Consider the following 23,488-nt stretch of genomic DNA (forward strand, 5'->3'; position numbering starts at 1 on the left):
TACCCTCCTCCTGTGCCCTGTAACACTCTGTAATTATCTCTGGAGGCTGCATTTCCCTACCTGGGAGTTACCGTTCACATGCCCTTTCCCCCACTTGATTGTAAGCCCCTTGAATAGTTTGTGTGTCTTCCTAGTAAGAGTAATGGTGACAAATATTTACTGATGAATTTGAAATAGATTATGAAGTAGTGTAGGAAAAAAAAAATTGCCCAGTCCGCAGTTTTAAAAGACACTGAAATTACTAAAAACAAAACAAAACAAAATGCCTGAGTTCTATTGCAAGAATCAAGTGTTAGGGTTGTGTGTTGCTTTGTGCAGATGGGAGAACTGTGCACATAGAAACCAAGACAGACTGGGAGTAACTTTGAAATTAAACTCTCTCTTCTTCTAGAGCAATTCTTTAGTCCTCCATTTAATTTCTTTCCTATGTTCATCAGCCGTGGCCCTTGGGGCTAAAGGGGCCTCATTTTTATCCCGTCTCTGGAGATGTCTTCCACGTTGTTGACACACACCATCCTGGCACAACCTGCTTATCTGCCAAGCAGTGGTTTTCTATTTGTCTTGCTCCTTAACACAAACTAATATTTCTCTCCTCCTTTTTTTAATGTTTCTTTATTTTTGAGAGAGAGAGAGAGAGAGAGAATGAGTAGGGCAGGGGCAGAGACAGAGGGAGACACAGAATCTGAAGCAGGCTCCAGGGTCTGAGCTATCAGCCCAGAGCCCAGTGTGGGGCTCAAACTCACGAAACATTAGATCATGACCTGAGCCAAAGTCAGACACTTAACCGACTGAGCCACCCAGGATCCCCTATTTCTTTCCTCCTTTTAATGATCCTTGGGAGAAAACCCAAGGTTTGCTGGGTTTGATAACAACAAAAGTGCTCTACCTGCATTGCAACATGTCAGCAGTGACGGATATTTTAAGGGCTTTAAGAAATCTGAATTGGTGGCCAAGGAAGTGACTTCCAGAGTCAAGAGGAGCAGGAGAAATTCCGCTTTTCTCTCCAAGCAGCTCAGGGAAGGGCAGTGTGTGGTGCTGGCGACCTTGAAAGCTTTTACACAAGGGAAGTCCTGGCAAAAGAAAAACCAAGGGGAATATTCACAATGTGACGTGGGGTGGGGTGTAGGCCACTCCTGATCCTGGCATCGTACCCCTCGCTATCCCTCCAGCTCCTCAATGGCTGTTAGGGCATTTAGATCCTCCTCACTGTGTTGGCCTGGATGTGGAAAAACCTCAGCCTCTTCCTTCTGAATTCAGTCTAGATCAACATGCTTCAAAAATAGTATTTGGGAGAAAATGAAATAGAAAGCAGAACAAATCTCCCCAGAGACAATTGGAAACTAGAACACTGATAGAGTAGAGAAGTCATCTCCTAAAATGACAAGAGTCTGGGCACCAGTGGCTTGGCTGTGTGGCACCACAAGCCTATTTCTTTTGGTCACCTGAGGCCTATCTGCCCAGGAGTGAGATGAACTGTGTGGTTCTTGCCCTTGTAAATGAAGGCACCCACTGCTTGGCCTGGAGGAATTTCTGCTCATCCCAAACAGATTTCCTAGTCCCTCTGGGTGTGGACTCTCAAGTTCCAAGCCTTATCAGAGTGTTGGCTTTTTCAAAAAGAATAAATATGATCATATCTCTATCTTGCCTAAAAGTGTATATTTGTTCCATTGCCATTGGGATAAGGTCCCACATCCTCAGTGTTAACGATGAGGCCCGGAGGAATCCACCAGCCACATCTTCAGAGACATCCATCCACTTTTCCTCACACTGGCTGGACATTTTCTTTCTTTCTTTCTTTCTTTCTTTCTTTCTTTCTTTCTTTCTTTCTTTCTTTCTTTTTCTTTCTTTCCTTCTTTCTTTCTTTCTCTTTGTTTCTTTCTTTCTTTCTTTCTTTCTTTTTCTTTCTCTTTCTTTCTTTCTCTTTCTTTCTTTCACTTTCTTTCTTTCTCTTTCTTTCCTTCTTTCTTTCTCTTTCTTTCTTTCTCTTTATTTCCTTCTCTCTTTCTTTCTTTCTGTCTCTTTCTTTCTTTCTTTCCTTCTTTCTTTTCTTTCTTTCTTTCTCTTTCTTTCCTTCTTTCTCTTTCTTTCTTTCTTTCTCTTTCTTTCTTTCTTTCTTTCTCTTTCTTTCTTTTTCTTTCTTTCTCTCTTTCTTTCTCTTTCTTTCTTTCTTTCTTTCTCTTTCTTTCTTTCTTTCTTTCTCTCTTTCTTTCTTTCTCTCTTTCTTTCTCTTTCTTTCTTTCTTTCTTTCTTTCTTTCTTTCTTTCTTTCTCTTCTTTCTTTTTCTTTCTTCTTATTCAGTTCTGCTGCAGCATCAATAGTCATACTGGTGTCTTGAAGTCACATTTAGCAACCTTGGTGTAATGGCCCATGGTGGGCACTGACACTTTGTACTCTTTGGATTTTTTTATTTGTTCCTGACATGGCTATAGAACTCTATCTCCTCGTGCTCGCTTCGGCAGCACATATACCAAAAAATTGGAATGATACAGAGAAGATTAGCATGGCCCCTGCGCAAGGATGACACGCAAATTTGTGAAGCGTTCCATAAAAAAAAAAAAAAAAAAAAAAAAAAAAAGAACTCTATCTCCTCCAGTTTTGACAACCTCAAGCCCCCCATGGCACTGCTTACTTATCCCTCTTTCTGAGGTCTGTCGATGTCCTAGGTTCTCTCAGGGAATTCATTCAGGTGTTGGTCTCTGTCTCCTTTCTCTCCTCCCCAACAGTGTCTTCCAGAATATTGTTGCTAGTGTTCTTTTTTTTCCTTTTTTTGTTTTTAATTTTTTAAAATGTTTTTATTTATTTTTGAGAGAGAGAGAGACAGAGCACAAGTGGCAGGGGAGGGGGGACAGAGAAGGAGAGACACAGAATCCAAAGACGGCTTCAGGCTCTGCGCTGTCAGCACAGAGCCTGATGTAGGGCTTGAACGCACGAGTCATGAGATCATGACCTGAGCTAAAGTCGGACACACGACTGAGCCACCCAGGTGCCCCATTGCTAGTGTTCTAACATACAAATATCTGTGATATATCTACCAATAAAGGTCAGGAGACTGTCCTCTGTGTTGATAAGATTACACATTTTATCAAAGAAAAGAAAACTTCAACCTTGGATAGTTATACAGAAGCACAGATTGTCTGCACATAGACCACATGCCATTTAGCAGAGAGGGACAGTGGTGTTGGCATGGACAATTAAAAATCTTGGGATTTTCACAATTAGGTAATCAAGGTCTGCCAGGCAGTGCTTAGAAATCTTGATTTCCAACTTTTAATTCCTAGGTTTTCTAAGTTTATTGGAAGACCATATTTCCGGAGGACTTGAAAATTCTCAAAATGTTTCCAAAGAGATTTTTTTGGAGATTAAAGTAATTTACTTTATGAAAATACAGAGTAAAAATGAAATAGCATGCATGGTACCTTATTTTTAATTCTGAGTTCTTTTGTGTTAAAGCAAAATTTTGTTATTGTAAGTTAAGTTACCTTAATTAAAACTTCCTGCATCATATTATACCCAAGAACCCTTCACATGCTTCGGGAAGCTCAAGACCAAATTTCTAATTTAGGTGTTATAGGTAACAGCTGAGGGAATAGAATTAGATGATATTACATCTGCTTATATTAGTGGGGAGAAATAATGTGACAAAACACCATAGCCTTCTTAAATCATGGAATGTACCAGGTGAGGAGGAAGACACATTCTTGTGACCCTGTGAAACAAACTTGTTTATCACTGAAAACTAGATTCCCACTGTGTTGCTAGGGTTCCAGAAACTGGCCAAGATATTCTCCATTATCTGCTATGCCTCCCAGGATCTTATCTAATAAAAAGGGAACTAACCAGTAGGAAAAAACATGGTCTAATAATACCAGTGTTTCATTCTACATTTATAATGATACGAGACAATTCATCTAACATCTCATTGTGGAAACAGTGCCTTTCCTGGAAAATATCACAAGCAAGGCTTTTGTTTACTCATTCTAGTAATTTTGGTATCTCATTGCACTTTCCCAAACTTAGCATTATAAAAATGCCATTGTCTTTGTGAGTGTATGCAAGTAATAAACTGTTTCAACACAATGGCCTTCAAAAGTCATCACTGCCACTCCTGAACTGGGCAGAAATAAGGCAACTAGCTTCCATTTCTGATTGAGCAAACCAACCAAAGTTCCAAGAAGAAGCAGCTCTAGTATGCAAGGACAGGAAAGGATGGATGTTCCAGCTAAAGTAAAAGAGCTAATTTTTCCTTTACTGCCTTTAAAAAAACGATTAATTTTTTACTCAGGTGTATTTGACATACAAGATTGCATAAGTTGAAGGTGTACAACTGGTTGCTTTGATACATTCATATACGTCTATATGATTACCACCATAGCTTTAGTGAACACCTCCATCATGTCACATAATTATCATTTCTTTTTTATGGTGAGAGCACTTAAGATACAGCCTCTTAACAATTCTGAAATATACAATATAGTATTGTTAACTATAATCACTATGTTGTGCATTAGATCTCCAGAACTTTCTCATCTTCCAGCTGCAAGCTTGTACCCTTAAACATCCTCCCAATTCCTCCACCTCTCAGCCTCTAGTAACCACCATTCTACTCTTTATTTCTACGTGTTTAGCTTTTTTAGATTCCACATATAGGCAATGTCATACAATATTTGTGTTTCTCTGTCTGGCTTATCTCATTGAACATAATGCCCTCAAGGTCCATCCATGTTGTCACAAATGATAAAATTCCCTTCTTTCATATGGTTAAATAATATTCCATTGTATGCACATGTATATATACATAGTTTTTTAATATGCTGTGTATGTGTGTGAACACATATGTGAATACATACATATATATGTATATACTACATCTTTTTTTCCCATATATCCATTGATGGGCATTTAGGTTATTTCTATATCTTGGCTATTGTGAATAATGCTGCAATAAACACAAGAATGTGGATATCTCTTCAATATCCTATTTTAAATTCCTTTGTGTATATACTCAGAAACGGGATTTCTGGATCATTTGATAGTTGTTATTTTTAATTTCTTAAGGAACCTCCATACTGATTTCCATAGTGGCTAAACCAGTTTGCATTCCTCTCAACAGTGCACATGGGTTCCATTTTCTCCAAATCACCACCGACACTTGTTCTTTCTTGTCTTCTTGTGATAGCCATTCTAACAGATGTGAGGTGCTATGTCATTATGGTTTTGATTTGCATTTTCCTGATGATGAGTGATGTTGAGCATCTTTTCATGTACCTGTTGACCATTTGTATGTCTTTTTTAGAAAAACATCTATTTAGTTTCTCTGCCCTTGGTTTCTCTGCCTCTTTGCTTTATTCAGGACTTCAAAGGATTGAATGAATAATGTCCATCTGCACTGGTGAGGGTAATCTACAGATTCAAATGCTAATCTCTTCTGGAAACACCACCAATGACATATCCAAAAATAATGCTTTGCCAGCTATCTGGCGTCCCTTAGCCCCCTCAAATTGATACATAAAATTAACCATACCACCAATCTCAGACAAAGTCACTCTGAAACCAGGATAAAAATGAAACAAAGCAAGGCCAGTCTATAATTTTGCTCATGCACAGGCAAAAATAAAGTCATTGTGCAAAAATACCAAACATCCCTCTCTCTTGCTATATAAGTGACTATTTCTTTACCCAATCATGAAATTGCTCTGGCTTTCTGACAACATTCAATCTAGAGCAGATGCCTACTTTCTTGAATCCTCTCCCAAATCACCTAATTGAAGCCCACTTCCTATGATAGGTTCATCCTAAAACCTTCTTACTGAGACACCCTGTGGTCCCTACCATGTGTTCTCCCTCACTACAATGAATAATAAATTCAGATTGTTCAACTACAGTTGTGTTCCCAGTGGTCTTCTGCTACAGGTCAATGCTACAGGGAGGAAATCCATGCTATGTGTGAATTTTTGTGTTTGAAAACATTACCCTTTAATAGTAAATTAGAGATCACAAAAATCATTGCATTCAGAAAGAAGCAAAATGCAAACAAACCTAATATGAAAACAAATGTACGGAATTGGTGGAGGAACAGAGACGGAAAATGAAAAGAGTAGGTTGGTTGACCATCATTCTCTTCCTTAATAGAGGGTGCCTTACTACAAGTGACCCCAGAGGGAGGGTGGGAAGTAGGGCAGGGGAGAGAGTCTCTAGGCTTGAAAGCCAAAAGGAACTTTAGCTGTCTTCTCCCTTTGGACCAGCTGATGTACAGACTCAGTTTCATATCATTTTCATACTAGTCCCGCAAGGTACATCTTATCACCATCACCATCACTGACTTGAATGATGGAGAATTCAGAGCCTGGAGAGAGGTTAAAAAATGTTTTCAACAACATGGAGTGAGACCACAGGATCAGTGAGACTCTGAAGTTCACAGGCAAGACACTACACCACTGGGGTCTAAATGTTGTCAAATATTTGCACACCAGTAGAAAGAAACCTTTTTAAATGAAGAGCTAAGCCAGGAAAAAATAATTGAAGACTGATTTTTTAAAGTCTTATTTTAAAATTAGGAGACTCAGTATTATAAATATTCTGAAGATTTCTTTTCTCATTATCAAAGAATTTCTTTGCTTTCTGAAAAACAAATTTTTGTTAAAATTTCAAAAATGATATAACCAGTGAACATTGCATTCTCTGCATTGAGAATATATTCTCAAAATACTGAGCAAATTTTGTTGTTGAATAAAAGAATTTTGAATCTGCTTCATGTAGTTTTTTTTATCTTTACTGACCTCATAAACTATTTAATTAAATAATATTTCTCACTCTATTTCTTAATGTTGAATTTATCTTTAAAGTTTATTTTTTAAAATCATGTTGATAGGTACCATTACATTGATAGTACCTTTGATATGATGTCATGAGAAGGGTACTTTACCTCTGTGGTTTTCCTCCCTAAAATACACAACCCATATCTAATCCTGAGAAAAATATCAGATAAGTCCCACTTTAGGAGATAGTCTACAAAATAACAGTTCAATACTCCTCAAAATTGTCAAGGTCTTCAAAAACAAGGAAAGTACAAGAAATTGTGAGAGCCAAGAGGAGCTTAAGGAGAGATAATGAATCAACATAATGTCTTCCCTCTACATCTTCACAATACTTTGCATTGTTAATCTTTGCCAGTATCTCATTTAAAGGGTTTAGTGTTCATTGCCAATCATTACCCAAAATCTATTCATTGGAGTTGCAGATAATGATTTCTCTAGTTTTATAGTATTTTACAAATCAGTAATGGATATTGATTTTTGTTGAATACTTTTTCTGCATCTATCAAAATGATCAAGTTTTTTCACATTGAACAATCATTGCATTCCTGGAATCAACATTGTTCATTATGTTTTTTTCATGAGCTGCTGAATTATACTTAACATATTTAACAATTTTAAATCTATTTTCAAAAGTAATTATAATTCTATTTTTTCTTATATCATTCTTGTTTGTTTTGATGTCAAGTTTACACTTGTTTTGTAAAATGAGTGGGTAGCTGTTCCTCTGGTCCATGCCAGACTCACCATATCCTCGATCTAGGAGTTGCATTTACAAAGAAGCACTGAAGGCTACCCACCAGTATTTAGGTGTAGTTGGTTCAGTACAGTGACCCAAGAATGTCACCAGTTGGTTGTGTAGTGCCAGTGGTTTTTATTTTTACTCATGAAGGAAGGAAGGAAGGGAGGAAAGAAAGCAAGAAAGCAAGAAAGCAAGAAAGCAAGAAAGCAAGAAAGCAAGAAAGAAAGAAAGAAAGAAAAGGGAGGGAGGGAGAGAGGGAGGAAAAATGAGCAGAAAGAACAAATAAATAAAAAGCAACTATCCATTCATCAGATAGAGAAAGCCATAATCAATGGTTTGGCTTTATTTTTCCTAATAATTAGGCTCTTTCATGGAGTTATTAACCAATTAAAAATATGATTTTTAGTGAAGATTTAGATTGTTAGTGAAGGTTATTTCTTGTACCAAATTGTTCTTTCATTTGGCTATTTTGTTTAAGACGAGAAAAAATAATTGCAATGATTATTTTGTTTTGTAGGGCTATTGGCTGCAGATTGCAATTACCATGTCTGACTCAGTAATTCTTCGCAGTGTGAAGAAATTTGGAGAGGAGAATTATGGTTTTGAGTCAGACAGATTATGTAAGTGGCCCTTTTCTCTTACTGTCTCTTATATAAAAAGAGGTTAGAACAAAAGTAGACAAGCTAGTGAAGTTTCAAGGGGCAGAGAAAAATCAACAATATGTAGAACCATTACGGGATGCATTTCTTACCCACAAATCTGTAGTTCTCTCCAGAATCTGTGTTATGGAATGTCTGAAAGTGCTAAGTAAAAATGCACAAAGTGTGGGTAAATGAAAGTATCTCCTCTACAAATACCTCTTTTTTAGTAGAGTAGGGTTCCAGCATTGGTTATTATTATTGCCTTTATTCAGCTGTTATAATTGATTATAATAGTAATAATTTAGTGGGAAACTATACTAAGACAGTGCTGGTTAGAATGAGACAATGGGAAAGAGGACCTGTAGCACTAGCACCTAACATCTAGTGAGCGCAGGTGATTCCAAGCATTTATTATTTTTTTAAACGAATTCTATAATTTTACATCTTGCAGAAGAAGAAAATTAGACTTGAATAAATTTTTTTAAACTTGGCAAAGATCACATGACTGATAATTGATGGAACCATCATTCTAATCTAGTTCTATCTGATTCCCAAACCCAAGATGTTGATCTCTATCTATACTCTAATGCCTTTTTACTCTTACTTACATTAATTAAAATGTCAGGGAATCAGGATGTGCTGTCCCATGGTGGTGGTTGACCTTAGCACCCTGAACTCCTTTCCCTTTGCTTCCCTACACCCATGACCCTGCACCCCCACTTTCACTTCCTACCCTCCATCTGCTCTGACCTAAGCTGAGGAAAATTATATCCAGCTCAGTCCTGTGGTTTCTACTGGCATGGGAGTGTCAACATCATCTTATTGTCTAGTTAACTTGTAGTCTTAATTTTAAATAGATAAATTCTGATGTTTCCAAGGAGCCAAACAATAAATATCCATTTTACTTGGTAGTTCAAAAAAATTAGATTTTCTTCAGCGAATTTAAAAATGTTGGTCTCGGGTTGCTAGCATGGCTCAGGGGTCTGAGGGTTGGTCTCAGGGTTAAGGGTCTGACTCTTGATCTCAGCTCAGGTCGTGGTCTCACAGTTCATGAGATCAAGCCCCATGTCAGGGTCCATGTTGACAATGTGGAGCCTGCTTGGAATTCTCTCTCTCCCCCTCTCTCTCTGCCCCTCCCCGACTTGTGCATGCTCACACATGGTCTCTCTCTCAAAATAAACAAATAAACTTACAAAATGTTGGTCTCCAGTTGATGCTCAGAAAATACCAATATCTCATACCTTGTAGAAATATCTAAAAATGTAGTCAAGCCAGTAGTCCTGAACCTGAAAGGGTATCTTGTGTAATATGAGAGACACAGAGAGAGAGAATTAAAAAAAAAAAAAAAAAAGCAAATAGTCATTTTGCAATGTTCCATGAGTGAAATTAATTTGTGGGAATGTTTTCCCAGAGAAAAATTATTAATGACTATGTTTCATTGTGTCATTATTATTAACTGCTTTGTACATTGTTTTTATCCTGACAGATAACAATGATAAGAATTCAAGGTAAGTGACTGTTTCAACAATGCATCATCTTTTCTAGATTAACTCCCTAATATTCCTTTTAAAGGTACAAAGAGAGATAATATTTTCATGCACATTGTATTTCCTATAAAATGGTATAGGTGATCCATTCTTTTTCTCTTTAAATCATTGCTGTAATTTGAAAAAACAAACAAACAAGCAAAAAACATTGCTGTAATTTGATTTCAGAAACTGTTTGGAAGATCCCTTCTGAATTAGGTCCAAATCTCCCCTGTGCACCCAGAAACATCATAGAATTTCTAACCTAAATGGGCAGAGGTGAAGTTGGACAAGTAATATTTCATGAGCACAGGGGAGGTCCCTTAACCCCAAATTCTTTCCATAGGCAAATAGTAGAACCCTAAAATTTAATTGTTAGATATTTCTCTTTGGTTTAAAAGTTTAAATTCTCATATAAAGCAAATGTCAGCTAATCATATATTGGCATGAGAGTAGGATTAGATAGAGTCTAACTTAGAAGACAGAAGGGAGGTGCTAGGCAAGTTCCTGAAAAAGAAGTGGTAGTAAGGCAGAGGTTGAAGCTCTTTAAGAAATTTTAAGTAATTCACAGCAGAGAGGGGTGGTGGATGTGGTAACAGCAGTTTTGGACTAGGAGTAGTAAGGTCAGCCTGGGCCTAGAGGAACCACACTTTCCTCACTGGAGGGAAAAAAGATGAAAATGGGTGTGGGTACAGATGAACAGCAAAGAGAGAATCAACAGGAAGGTTGAGTGAGTTCTTTGGTTTTTAGAGGAGATGAACATTTTCTGTTAGATGTGGTAATGTAGAATGAGAAGATCACAGTGAAAGTCTGAGAAAGCTGTGGAGGGAAATGGAACAGTCTATAGACAGATGAAGTACAGTGTTATGGATTGAGTTAAGGATGGAGACCATACTCATTCATTCATTCATTCATTCATTTCATAAATATTAATTAAATGCATACCAGGTGTCAGACACTATTACAGGTACTGAGGATACAGAAAAGAACAAACTGGGCAAAAATCTCTGTCCTTGAGGAGCTTACATTTTAGTGAGGATGACATGATAAGCACCATAAATAAATATAACACGTAGCATGGTAGCTAGTGATAATCTATCACTGTCTGTCTAAGGAAAAAAAAAAAGCAAACATGGAATGGAGATATGAAGTGATGTGGGGAGAAATTTGAAATTTTAAAGGCTTTGGCCAGGGAGGGTCCCATTGAGAAGGTGACTTTTGAGGGAAAATCTGAAGGAGATGAGGGGGTTGGCCATGCAAGTATCTGAAGAAAGAGCATTCTGTCAGGAGGAAACAACAAGTCCAAATGGTCAGAAATGAGAATAAATTTGGCATGAACAAAGGTCAGCAAAGAAGCCAGGTTGCTCGGGTGGAGAGAATTGGAGTGCAGTAGGAAGAGACAAGGTCAGAGAGCCAATTGGCCAGACCGTGGAGGGCCTTGGACTTTTCAGCAAAGACTTGGGATTCTACTGTGAGCTGGAGGGGAACGTCAGGGCAGCTGACTGCTAGGCATGGCATGTGTTGGCATCAGTTTACACAGTGAAGAGGTGGTCTTGAACCTCTTCAGGCCCCACAGCCTGGTTTCAGGTGGAGAGGGGCAAACAGTGGATGGATGCAGAGATGAGGGCGTTTCCAAAGATGGAGGTGGGGAAAAGGATTGAGGATGATGGTAAGAGTGTGGTCCAAATGGCTGGCAGTGGGAGCTGGGATGCATGGGGAAGGAAGCACAATCTTGACAGGTTTTTAGCAATTGAAAATTAATGAGGGTTTAAGGAACTGCAGATCACAACTGAGATGACAAAATGGTGTAGAAGGAGAAAGGAAGTGACAAAACAGGATGCATCGTCAGTCCCAGAGTGTCAAGGGAGTAGTTTCTGTTGAAAGAAAGGTCCAGGGTGTATCCATGAGAGATGACTCAGGTGAAGTAGAGATCCCGGAGTCGAGAAGGTCAAATATGGGTTAGATATAACATTATGAGAAGTGAAATGAGTAAGAAATACTAAGGAAATATGATTTTATGGGAAGTATAGGAGTTGTTAAAAACTTTTCCATCGTATAGGTACTATTTAATGTAGTTTTAAAATTTTTAAGTGCTAGAAGGAAGCTTTAAAGCAGCTAATCCAACCACCTCCACTTACCCACAAGGAAATGTGATAGAAACAGGCTGAGGGTCAAGGATGAAATCCAATAGTTATTGCTAATATAAACTGGGAGTATAGAGACTTTTCATTTTCTCTCAATATCTCTCAGAAAAACCTCACTGACTTTCTGCTCAACTTGAAATAGAGCTATACCAAAATCTCTAGAAGAGGTAAATCTGAAAAATAAAAGTTTGTTTTTAGGATGCCCGGTTTGGCAAGAATTTCTCAGTCAGTGGGGACTTTATTTCTTACTAAAGGATGTCTCATAAAATCACCACCTATGGAGAATTTCTCTTTGTTTTGGAAAGGATGGTCTATAAATCCATATGTTTCTCTCCTCAGGTTACAAGATGAGAAAAAAGGTGACAGCACTCAAGTTAGCTTCTTTCAACTGGTAATAAAATTGTGCTGATTTTTGACATAAATTTTGCAATGGAAAATTGTTCAGATCATGGAGGAGTGTTAAATCTTCAGTCATTGGCAGGTTTTTAAGTACAGTGTTCACGTTTTCAGTCATAAACGTTGTCCATGGGATAACATGCTGAATGGCAATTAGAAATATATCGCTAATTAAACACATAAATCCTATCTGGTAGATCAGAAAAGTGTCCTGGAAAATAACCATTAAGCCCATAATTATTATTTTAGTAAGGAAAATTATCACAGTAACTATATTATGTATACTTACTCTTATGACATATCTATATAAATTCCATAGTGTAGGTATTTACCCCAAATTTTCACAAGGTAGAGACATTTCTAGGCAAAAATAGGCACTCTTCTTTGTCAGTGTCAGTTCTGGGAGCCAATTTATGCTACTGGTGAATGCCCCACACAATATTTCTACATGGCAATCTCATCAATGCCATTGATCACTTCCCACTTATGTTGTGAATCAATACCTAAGAACTGAAGTCAGTTCTTGAGGTAAAGAGAATGAATGCAGAGACTAGGAAAGAAATAACAAACTAAAAATGTAAGAGTCGACTGTCTTAGATAATTGATATACCACTTATTTTTATATAGTTAGTGAAAACTCTATTGTTCAATGAAGATGATTCCCATAAAATTTGGTGCTGAATACTATTTATCAGAATCTAGTAACTAAAATTAAATAGTCCTCCTACTTCCCCTGCTTTTCACCCATAGATGATCTCTGAATCCTTTGTTTTTCAAGTTTCGATTTTCTTCAACGACTGACATTTGGCTGATGTTTGTGGGAAGTTTATGTGCATTTCTCCATGGACTATCCCATCCAGTCCTGCTCCTCATTTTTGGCGCAATGACAGATATTTTTATTGACTATGACACTGAATTACAAGAACTCAAGATCCCTGGAAAAGCATGTGTAAACAACACCATAGTATGGATCAACAGCTCCCTTAACCAGAATATGACAAATGGAACGCGTTGTGGGTAGGCTATTTTTTATGATTAACCTTTTTTGTTTATATGTTGAATTATAATTCAAAATGTGTAAGTGGGATTTTATTAGCTGAACTGGATTGATATCCAGCATAGAACAAACAGAAACATAAATTCAACCTGTATTTCTACAAATTACTCCCTCCTAAAGTTCTTCCTATCTTACCAGGTTTTTAAATTCTAACAAAAAAATAGAACTGGAAATTGCCTATTAAATGTGACACCCAAATTTAACCACTTGGTAAACTATAGGCTTGAGGATGAACACTACCAATATACTTGGGAAGTGAGCCATGAATTTTATTTGAGTCTTTGTCATGTCTCACGTCTCATTTTCAAGACTTTTGTTAGTCACTTAACTACTTTCCATTTCTTAGCTTCTGTGACTGTGGCTAATGTTCCATTTGATCCTCAGCCTTCTTTTTATAATGGGAAATTCATTGTTGTGCTACAAGACTTGGAGTAGGGGCCCCTGGTCTCAGTAGTTGAGTTTCTATGCAAGAGTTGTGTGATGCTGCAGCAAACAGAAGGAAGCCATGCAGAATTAGCCAGAACTCACCGTGCTACTGTTCATTTTGTGATTAGCCCGAAATCAGTGAGTCCATAGTGTTCAGTGTTGACTCACTATCATAGCATGGACTTTGCAGTGAGCCTCACACTGCTTCAGGGCCAGAACAAGCTCATTTGCATGTATGAAGTCACACACTCAGGTTCAAGAGCCAAGGGCAGGGCACATCTTGCCTTGGGAGACACTTGGAGGGGCTCCCTCGAACAAAATTACATTTTTTACCTTCATCTAAAATTTTTTCTACATGTTTGATTTGTTTTTTTTAATGTTTGTTTATTTATTTTGAGAGAGACGGGGGGGGGGGGGGAAGACAGAGAGAATCCCAAGCAGGTTCCACGCTGTCTGTGCTGAGCCCACACAGGACTCCCATCTCACGAACTGAACCTGAGCCTAAATCAAGAGTTGGATGCTTAACCAACTGAACCCCACCCAGGCACCCCTACATGTTTGATTTAGATTATGAACTAATCCTCCTACATCACTGATACTCTTCCATAATATTATCTACTGTTAGGGTCTTTCATTCACTCATTCATTCAATCAAAATTTTTTGAACACCAACTATGTATCAGGAACTTTGTAAACCTCAAGGATACAGTGGTTATCTTGAGTCATGGTCCTTATCTTCATGGCATTAGGTCTAGTCAGTAAAATCATCATTAAATCAAAGACGATTGAAATAAATAGGTAGTAACAACTGGTTAGTGCTTGACAGAAAAATATAGGACAACATACAATGTGCAGAATTACCTTTTAAAAAATAATAAGCCTACTCATGAGAAATAAATTTCCTAAAGCCTAAATATATGTCTTTCTTCTAAATTTGGAACAGTTTGCAAAGAAGAGTTGCTGTTGTCAATGACAATCTTTTAAAACTCTTTCATTTATGTTGGAGGACAAAAATGAATTGAGTAGTATGACTACAAAATGTAATGTTAATTGCCTCCCTCTTCGGAAAAAATGCATTCAGACTTATGATGTACATTGACCCAAATCATTAACACTCATGAAGGTAAAATTTTCTAGGGAAAATTCCTGAAGGCATATCTCTTCATGCCTTAATATTTGGAAACAAATGTTTGAGGGGCTAAAATTTGAGACTTATCCACAATGCCAAGTGGTTATAAATATTTACTAGATGATTTAAAGAATGAATCTACCTTTAACGTCTGCATCACCAACATTCATTAGAAAAGAATTTCCTATGGCTATCCCTTAGTCATACTTTATTCATTCTTACTGGATTATATACTCAAAGGTGAGCACATTGTGCAGAGCAAATAGGGGCTTTCAGAAGTTCATTGGCTTCTGCTGAATTCATGTGATGCAAAACATTAAATGGATATTTGTCCTTTTTAAAAATTTCATATGGGTATCTGAACTTGTGTAGATCCCAACCCTTCTCAGGCCTTTTCTTTACTCCTTTGATGAGTTGAATACTTTTTAATTGTGAGTGACTATGGTCACTGATGGGACTACTGTTTATTCTTCTGAGTAAATGTTTGTTTAGCTTTGGCGTTAGTTAATATCAATGTGAAAATGGACTTGGGTGGGGCAGAAGACAAGGGTGAGGACATTTTCTTACTGTAAGTAGTTAACGTGTCTCCAAAATTACCCAACTCTTTTGCAACTTTCCTTCTTGGAAAAAGCATATCGTTAAAGTAAAATTTCTCTACCTATTATAATAGGTGTACAGGTCTTGGACAGGGTTGCTCCATGATCTTATCAACATAAGCATGCATGTTTATTGGTAGAAGCTGGTTTTACTCTTTCATTTCACTGGTTGGTTTCTACATATGAATTGTAATTCATTGGGTGGAATTTTTAGGCAAAGCCTTCCAAACAGTTCTCAGTGAATAATGCTGAAAAGTATTATGGAACATCAAGCTTCCTTAACAGCTTATCAGAATTTATTTGCTCAGAATAGTCAAATAATATGGCAAAAGAATGAAACATGATGAATGAAGGGAAATCCAAGCAGTCCAAATACCACGGTGCAGCTTATTTTTATTTTCTTTTATCCAATTAAAGTGTAAAAATTCAAACAAAAGCCACAAAGCCCAAAAGTTTTATTGTGGAAGTGACATACCATAATTTCTGCCATTTTCTTTCTTTTTTAAAAGTTTATTTTTAGTTTTGAGAGAGAGAGAGAGAGAGAGAGACTAGAGGAGGAACAGAGAGAGGGGGAGAGAGAGAATCCCAAGCAGGCTCTGCATTGTCAGTGGCAGAGACCAACACAGGACTCGAATTTATGAATCATGAGATCATGACCTGAGGCAAAATCAAGAGACGCTTAACCCACTGAGCCACCCAGGTGTCTGTTTCTGCCATTTTCTACTGGTCACACGACCAACCCTGGTACAATTTGAAAAGGAACTATGCAGCAGTGTGGAAACCAAGAGACAAGAATGATTAGGGGCTCTGTAGAGGCTGACTACCACAGCCATTGGGAAATATGATTCTTTATTTCCCCCACATATGAATGCGTCAAAGTAGAAATCAGCCTGTACCTTCTCTTGGATTTTGGTCTGTTTTCTTAGCAATGTACGTTTAGTGTATGCATTCAAACACTGTGTTGAATTTAAACACTGTAAAACCATACAGTTTTTAAAACAGCTTTATTGAGATACATTCACATACCATAAAATTTACCAATTTAAAATGCATAATTCAATGGTTTTCTGTATTTTACAGTTGTGCACCTATCACTACAATCAATTTTAGAATATTTTTAAAAATGTCTATTTATTTTGAGAGAGAGAATGAGAGTGGGCAAGGAGCAGAGAGAGAGAGAGACAGAGAGAGAGAGAGAGAAAATCCCAAACAGGCTCCAAGCTGTCAGTGCAGAGCCCGACACAGGGCTTGATCCCATAACCGTGAGATCACAATCTGAGCCAAAATCAAGAGTCAGATGCTTAACTGACTGAGTCACCCAGACGCCCCAATTTTAGGACAATTTTATTACCACAGAAAGAAACTTTTCGCTGTCACTCTCCCATCTCCCATCCCCCCTCAGCTCTAGACAACCACTAATCTACTTTCTGGCTCTGTAGATTTGCCTATTCTGGACAATTCATACAACTGGAATCCCACAATATGTGGTCCTTTGTGACTGGCTTCTTTAACTTGGCATAATATTTTCAAGGTTCATCATATTGTAGCATGGATTGGTACAGCTTAGCACGGGTCTATCCTGCAGAGTGCTTCATGTGCACTTGAGGGGAACATGCAGTCTGCTGTTATTGAATGGAATGTTCAAAGGATTTCTGTTAGGTCTATTGGTTTGTGGCGTTATTCAAGCCTTCTATTCCTGGTTATTCTATCCAATGCAAAGTATAGAATTGCGATCTCTGACTATTATTATTGAACTACCTATTTCTACTCTTGAATCTGTCAGATTTTGCTTCATGTATTGGGGAACTCTGTTTTTAGATGAATATATGTTCATAATTGTTATAATCTTCTGATTGTTATAATCTTATGATAGATTGGTCCTTTTATAATCACAAAACATTTATTCCCAATAACAATTTTTAAAAGTTTATTTGGTCTTATATTGGTACAGCCACTCTTGGTTTGTTATGGTTGCTCTTTGCCGTGACATATCGTTTTCCATCCTACTTTTAACTCGTTCGTATCTTTGAATCTAAAATGTGTCTCCTGTAGACAGTCTACAGTTGGAGCTTGTTTGTTTGTTTGTTTTTTAGATTTATCTAGTCTGACAATCTCTGCTGTTTGATTGGATTATTTAATCCATTACATATAAAACAAACATAGTAGTCTAAAAAGTGGATAAAAGAAGGTTAGAGTTCTCAGGACTCAAATCATGACATGACTGTGAGTTCCCTGGGTTATTTTTAGGCCTCATATGTACCACATATGGGTATTGGGAAAGCTGCAATCTGGAAAAACCAGTGAGCACAAACCACAAAGGACTTAATAAAATTATGCTCTTTCTAGATAGTAGACCACAAAGAGGCAGCCTAACAGAAAAATCTCAGGCAATAACTATATCACTATTCTACTCAAGCCAACACCACAGGAAAATAAAACAAAACAAAAACAAAAAACACTACATAATCTCACACTTACCCATGCTAGCAAAGGTTGAGTTGGGCCTAGGCTTCCACCTTTATCAGGTATCACTGAGCCCCTGCTGTGTCTGTCTCCCACCCCACCTCTGTGGTATCAGTGAAGAATATGTAGAGAGTTGAAGCACCCCTACTGTAAAGAGAAACCTCTCTCCCTGCCTGCTTGCGTGGGATCAGAGGGTCAGGACATTCATCACAACCTCCATGGAAGAGACAATCAAGATATTTTCAGACGAGGGAAATTCAGAGAATTTATTGCCAGCTGACTTAAGAATGGCTAAAGGAAGCTCTTTGAACAGAAAGGAAATAATAAAAATAATCTTGGACATTAAGAAGGAAGAACATAGTAAGCAAAATCATGGGTAAACATAGTAGACTTTCCTCCTCCGCTTGAGTTTTCTGACTTATTTTTAAAGGTGGAAGTAAAAACTGCCAACACTGTTTGATATCATCCTATTGTAACATTGTTTGATGTGAATTTGATTTGGAAATATTAAAGATAATTATAGTATTAGCAGAGGAGAATAAGGGTATATAAAGGGAGATAGTGTTTTTACACTCCATACAAACTGGTAAAATGACACTAGCAGATTATAATAAGCAATATATATATATATATATATATATATATATATATATTTATAACATAACTCCTAGAGCAACCACTAAAAAAGCTATACAAAGAGATATACTCGAAAACACTACAGGTAAATCAACTTTGAATTTTAAAAAATGTTTGACGGCACCTCGGATGGCTCAGTCAGTAGAGTATGTGACTTTTGATCTTGGGGTTGTGAGTTTGAGCCCCATGTTGGATGTAGAGATTACTTAAATAAAATGAAATAAAAATATAAAAACAGTTTGAGTAGTCCATGGAAAAATATTTTTCATGCAAACCTTAGTCAAAAGAAAGCAGAAATGACTATACTGATATAAGATAAATTAGATTTTGGAATAAAGAAATTTACCAGAGACAAAGAGGACCATCATACAAAGGTGAACAAGTCAATCTGCCAGGAAGACACAGCAATCTTAAATGTATACACACCAAACAGAGTTGCAAAACTTGTGAAGCAACAACTGACAGAACAGAAAGGAAAAATAGACAAATCAAAAATATAGTAGAACCCTTAACTACCATCTCTCCACAATTGAAAGAGCAACTAGACATAAAATTATCAAGGATACAGAAGAGCTAAATACCAGCAGCCACAGGATCTAAATGACATGTATAGAACATTCCATTCAACAACCACATAATACACATTTTTTAAGTGCCTACAGAGCACATACCAAGACAGACCATACCCTATGAGCTATGAAACAAACCTCAATTTGCTTATAAATATAAAATAATTGAAATAAAATATAAAATAATTGAAATAATAGAGTGAATTCTCTAACCACAATGGAATCAAACTAGAAATCAGTAACAGAAAGATAAATGGAAAACCCCCCAAATTCTTGGGAATCAAACAGTACACTTCTAAACAATTCATAGGTCAAAGAGGAAGTGTCAAGGGAAAAGTTTAAAAATTGAACTAGATGAAAAGGAAAACACAAAATGTAAAAATCTGTGGGACACAGTTCATGCAGTACTGGGAGGAAAATTTATAGCACTAAATGCATACATTACGAAAAAGGAAACATCTCAAACTAAACATCTAAGCTCCCAACTTAAGAACCTCGAAAATAAGTCCACCGAAAGCAGATGAGAGGGTATAATAAAAATAAAAACAAACAATACAGGAAATCAATGAAACAAAGATCTAGTTCTTTGAAAAAAAATCAGTTAAATGGGCAAAACTTTATCAAAACTGACAAAGGAAAAAGGGAGAAGACACAAATGACCAATGCTGGGAGTGAAAAATGAGATATTATTATAGACCTTGCAAACATCAAAGGGGCAACAAGGAACTACTGTAACTAGTCTACACACATAGGTTTGACAACTTAGAAAAATGAACCAATTGCTTGCAAAAACAAACTACCACAACTCACCCAATGTGATACAAATAATTAGAATAGCCCTATTAAAGAAATTGAATTTATAATTTTAAAACTCTAAAAAAAGAAATCTCCAGGCCCATGTGATTTCACTGGAGAATTCTACCTAATGTTTCAAAAAAAAAAAAAAAATACCACCAGCTTTATACAATATTTTCCAGATAATAAGAAGGAGTAGTTAATTCATTTTATGAAGCTAGTATTACTGTGATCCAAAAGCCAGACAAAAATATTACGAAAAAGAAAAGCACAGATTAATATTCCTCATGAATATAGATGCAAAATGGTAACAAAATACTAGCAAATAGAATTAACAATATATAAAAAAGAATTACACACCAACTAGAGTATATTCTAGAGAAGCACATGTGGTTCAGTATTAGAAAAACACATTAATCTACCACATTAACAGGCTAATATATAAAACCACATGATGATCTTCACTGAGGATGAAAAAGCACTTAAAATTTCAACACCCATTCATAACAAAAACTCTCAGAAAACTAGTAATGGAAAGGAACTTCCTCAACTTAAGAAAGAACATCTACAAAAAAGTCCCACAGCGCTTTTTTTGTGCGAAAGATTGAGGGGCGCCTGGGTAGCTCAGTTGGTTGAGCATCCAACTTTGGCTCTGGTCATCATCTTCCCATGGCGGGCCTGAGACCCATGTCCAACCTTGAGCTGACAGCGCAAAGCCTGCTTTGGATTTTCTATCTCCCTCTTTCTCTGCCTCTCCCCCTCTCATGCTGTCTCTCTTTCTCTCTCTCCCTCTCAAAAACAAACATTAAAAACATTTAAAAAATTTTTTTAAAAATAAAAACAAAGTAAGGAAAAAAAAGTGAAAGATTAAATGCTTTCTCCCTGAGACTGGAAACAAGGCATGAATATATGCCTTCACCACTATTATTCAACACAGTGCTCAAAGTTCTAGCCTATACAATAAGGAAGGAAAGGAATACTGATTTAATATTTAACACTATTGAAGTATACATTTAAAAGTGGTTAAGTTGGCAAATTTTATGTTACGTATTTTTTATTACAATCAAAAACATTTTAAGTGAAAACAAAATACAGACCTAAAAGGAAGAAACACACCCAATTATATTGAAGATGCTATTATTGTGGACATAGAAAATCCCAAAGAATCTACGAAAATATCTTAGAACCAGTAAATGAGTTTGGCAAAGTCATAAAATACCAAATAAATATACAAAATTTAGTACTATTTCTGCATACTAGCAACGAACATGTGGACACCAAAATTCAAAACATAATGCCATTTAAAATTGCTTAAAAAATGTAGTTAGTTGTAAATTTAATAAAACATATATGGGACTTACATGCTGAAAAATGTAAAATCCTGATGAAAGAAATCAAAGATCTAAACAGGTGAAGAGACATATATTGTTAATGAATTGGAAAACTCAGTATAAGAAAAATCTCATTTCCCCCAAACTGATAATACAGGTTTAATAAAATTTCCATTAAAATCTCAGCAAGATATTTTTGCAGTCAAATGCTCTACCACTGAGCTATACCCCCTCAGCAAGATATTTTTGTATATAGAGACAAGATTACTCTAAAATTTATATGAAAAGTCAAAAAAAAAAGAACTAGAATATCTAAAACAACTTTGAAAAAGAAGAATAAAGTGTGAGGGAACAGTCTACTCAATTTCAAGATACGTTATATAGCTAAAGCAAGGTTGTGTTGTATTGACAGAAGAACAGAATAGAGAACTCAAATAGACCAGTGCAAATATGTCCCACTGATTGTTAACAAGGGTGGAAAAGAAATTCAAGAGAGGAAATACAAACTTTTTATCAAATGGTGCCTAAATAATTGGACATCCATAGGCAAGAAATGAACCCATATACAGAAATAAACCAAACTTTTAGAAAAATGTGTAGCTCACCATTTTTATGTCTAAGGCTAGACAAAGAGCTCTTAGACTTGACACTTAAAGTACAGTCCATAAAAAGAAAAGCTGATGAATTGGGCTTCATCAAAATGAAAAACTTTGGCTCTGCAAAAGACGCTGTTAAGAGAATGAAAAAGAAAAGCTACAGACTGGGAGAGTATGTTTGCAAACTATATATCTAACAAAGGGCTAAGATCTAGAAAATATAAAGAACTTTCCAAACTCAGTGGTTAGAAAAATTCAAATTAGAATATGGGGAAAACACATGAAAAGATATTTCACTAAGGATATAAAGATGGCAAATGAGCACATGAAAAGATACTCAGCAACATTAGCGGTTAGGGAAGCAAATTAAAATCAAAAAGAGACATCAGCACAAATCTATCAGAATTGCTAAAATAAAAATAGTGATGACACCAAATATTGGTGAAGATGTGGAGGAACTGGATCACTTATACCTTGCTGGTGGAAATGCAAAATGGCACAGACACTCTGGAAAACAGTTTGGCAAATAAATAAATAAATAAATAAGCAAGCAAGTGTTATATAACACAGCAATTCTACTGTTGGGGATTTATCCCAGAGAGATTAAAACTAACGTTCATGCAAAAACCTGTACACAAAGGTTATAGAAACTTTACTTGTAACAGACAAAAACTGGAAACAACCCAGACATCCTTCGATGGGTGAGTGGTTAAGTTGTGATACATCTATACCACAGAATAGTACTTGAAAATGAAAAGGAGCAAATAATTGATGAAAGAATTATACTGAGTGAAAAAAAACCAACCAATGCCAAAAAGTTACATACTGTGTGATTCCAGTTACATAATATTCTTTATTCCACTTTATAATATTCTTTGAATGACAAACCTATAGCACTAGAGAATAGATGAGTGGTAGCCCGGGGTTAAGGGGGGAGTGGAGGCTGCATGTGTAGATGTAAAAAAGGCAACATGAAGAATCCTTGGGGTGATGAGGATGTTTTCATCTTGATTACATCAATGCCAACATCTCGGTTGTGATATTGTCCTAGAGTTTTGCAAGATATTGCCAAAGGGCATATATAATGCTTCTGTATTATTTCTCACAATTGCATGAGAATATACACTTGCCTCGAAATGAAAAGTTTAATGAAAAACAAACAAATGGCTTCCTGGGTGAAAAAAAAAATTGTCAGATTCTCGGAAAGGGAATTCTAGCCATTCTGGAAATTGTCATAGATTCTCTAGCCATTCTGGCAGTAAGCCATCGTGTATGGGTGTTCTGCAGAGCAGCTTTACTCAGTGATCAGCCATTTGTGCACAGGTTGATGTCCCGTGCATTAAACAATACAGAGCCTCCATCATTCTGAGAGTAGGACATGGCCACATTTCTGCCAACCTGTGGTGGTCAGTTGTGAGTTGCCACTGATGTTCACTCTACAGTGTCAGTACTACTGGGTCTACCATGCATGAAAACCATTGAAAGGAAGACTCCGTGTTAAGCAATGCCCCCTGTCATAAAGACCTCCTAGGTATTGAAAATGAAAACCCTCTGGGTTTAGTAAATCTGAAACCTTGAAGTATAAATTGAGTAATTTGATTTTATGGTGAATTTATTTTTCATAAAGGA

At 36.6% G+C, this 23,488-nt stretch overlaps 1 protein-coding gene and 1 non-coding gene across 6 annotated transcripts in view; both read left to right on the forward strand.

Annotated features, from left to right (window-relative positions):
* ABCB11 (ATP binding cassette subfamily B member 11) overlaps positions 1 to 23,488 on the forward strand; it is a 90,272-nt gene that overhangs the window by 1,295 nt on the left and 65,489 nt on the right. For 2 of the 5 annotated variants that reach the window (XM_053907992.1, XM_053907976.1), the window contains exons 2-5: positions 8,072 to 8,174; positions 9,682 to 9,703; positions 12,205 to 12,256; positions 13,040 to 13,278. In XM_053907992.1, coding sequence (XP_053763967.1) covers positions 8,099 to 8,174; positions 9,682 to 9,703; positions 12,205 to 12,256; positions 13,040 to 13,278 — 389 coding nt within the window. In that variant the 5' untranslated portion in view covers positions 8,072 to 8,098. Of the gene's footprint in view, positions 1 to 8,071; positions 8,175 to 9,681; positions 9,704 to 12,204; positions 12,257 to 13,011; positions 13,279 to 23,488 lie in introns of those variants that run through there. The other 3 variants (XM_053907990.1, XM_053907984.1, XM_053907982.1) reach the window with 3 other exon arrangements.
* Positions 2,444 to 2,552, forward strand: LOC128772608 (U6 spliceosomal RNA). The gene has a single exon (XR_008416785.1). It is a non-coding gene; the product is annotated as a U6 spliceosomal RNA (small nuclear RNA).

This window comes from Panthera pardus, unplaced genomic scaffold, assembly GCF_024362965.1.
Source record: "Panthera pardus isolate Hobbes unplaced genomic scaffold, ASM2436296v1 HiC_scaffold_10, whole genome shotgun sequence".
Taxonomy (NCBI): domain Eukaryota; kingdom Metazoa; phylum Chordata; class Mammalia; order Carnivora; family Felidae; genus Panthera; species Panthera pardus.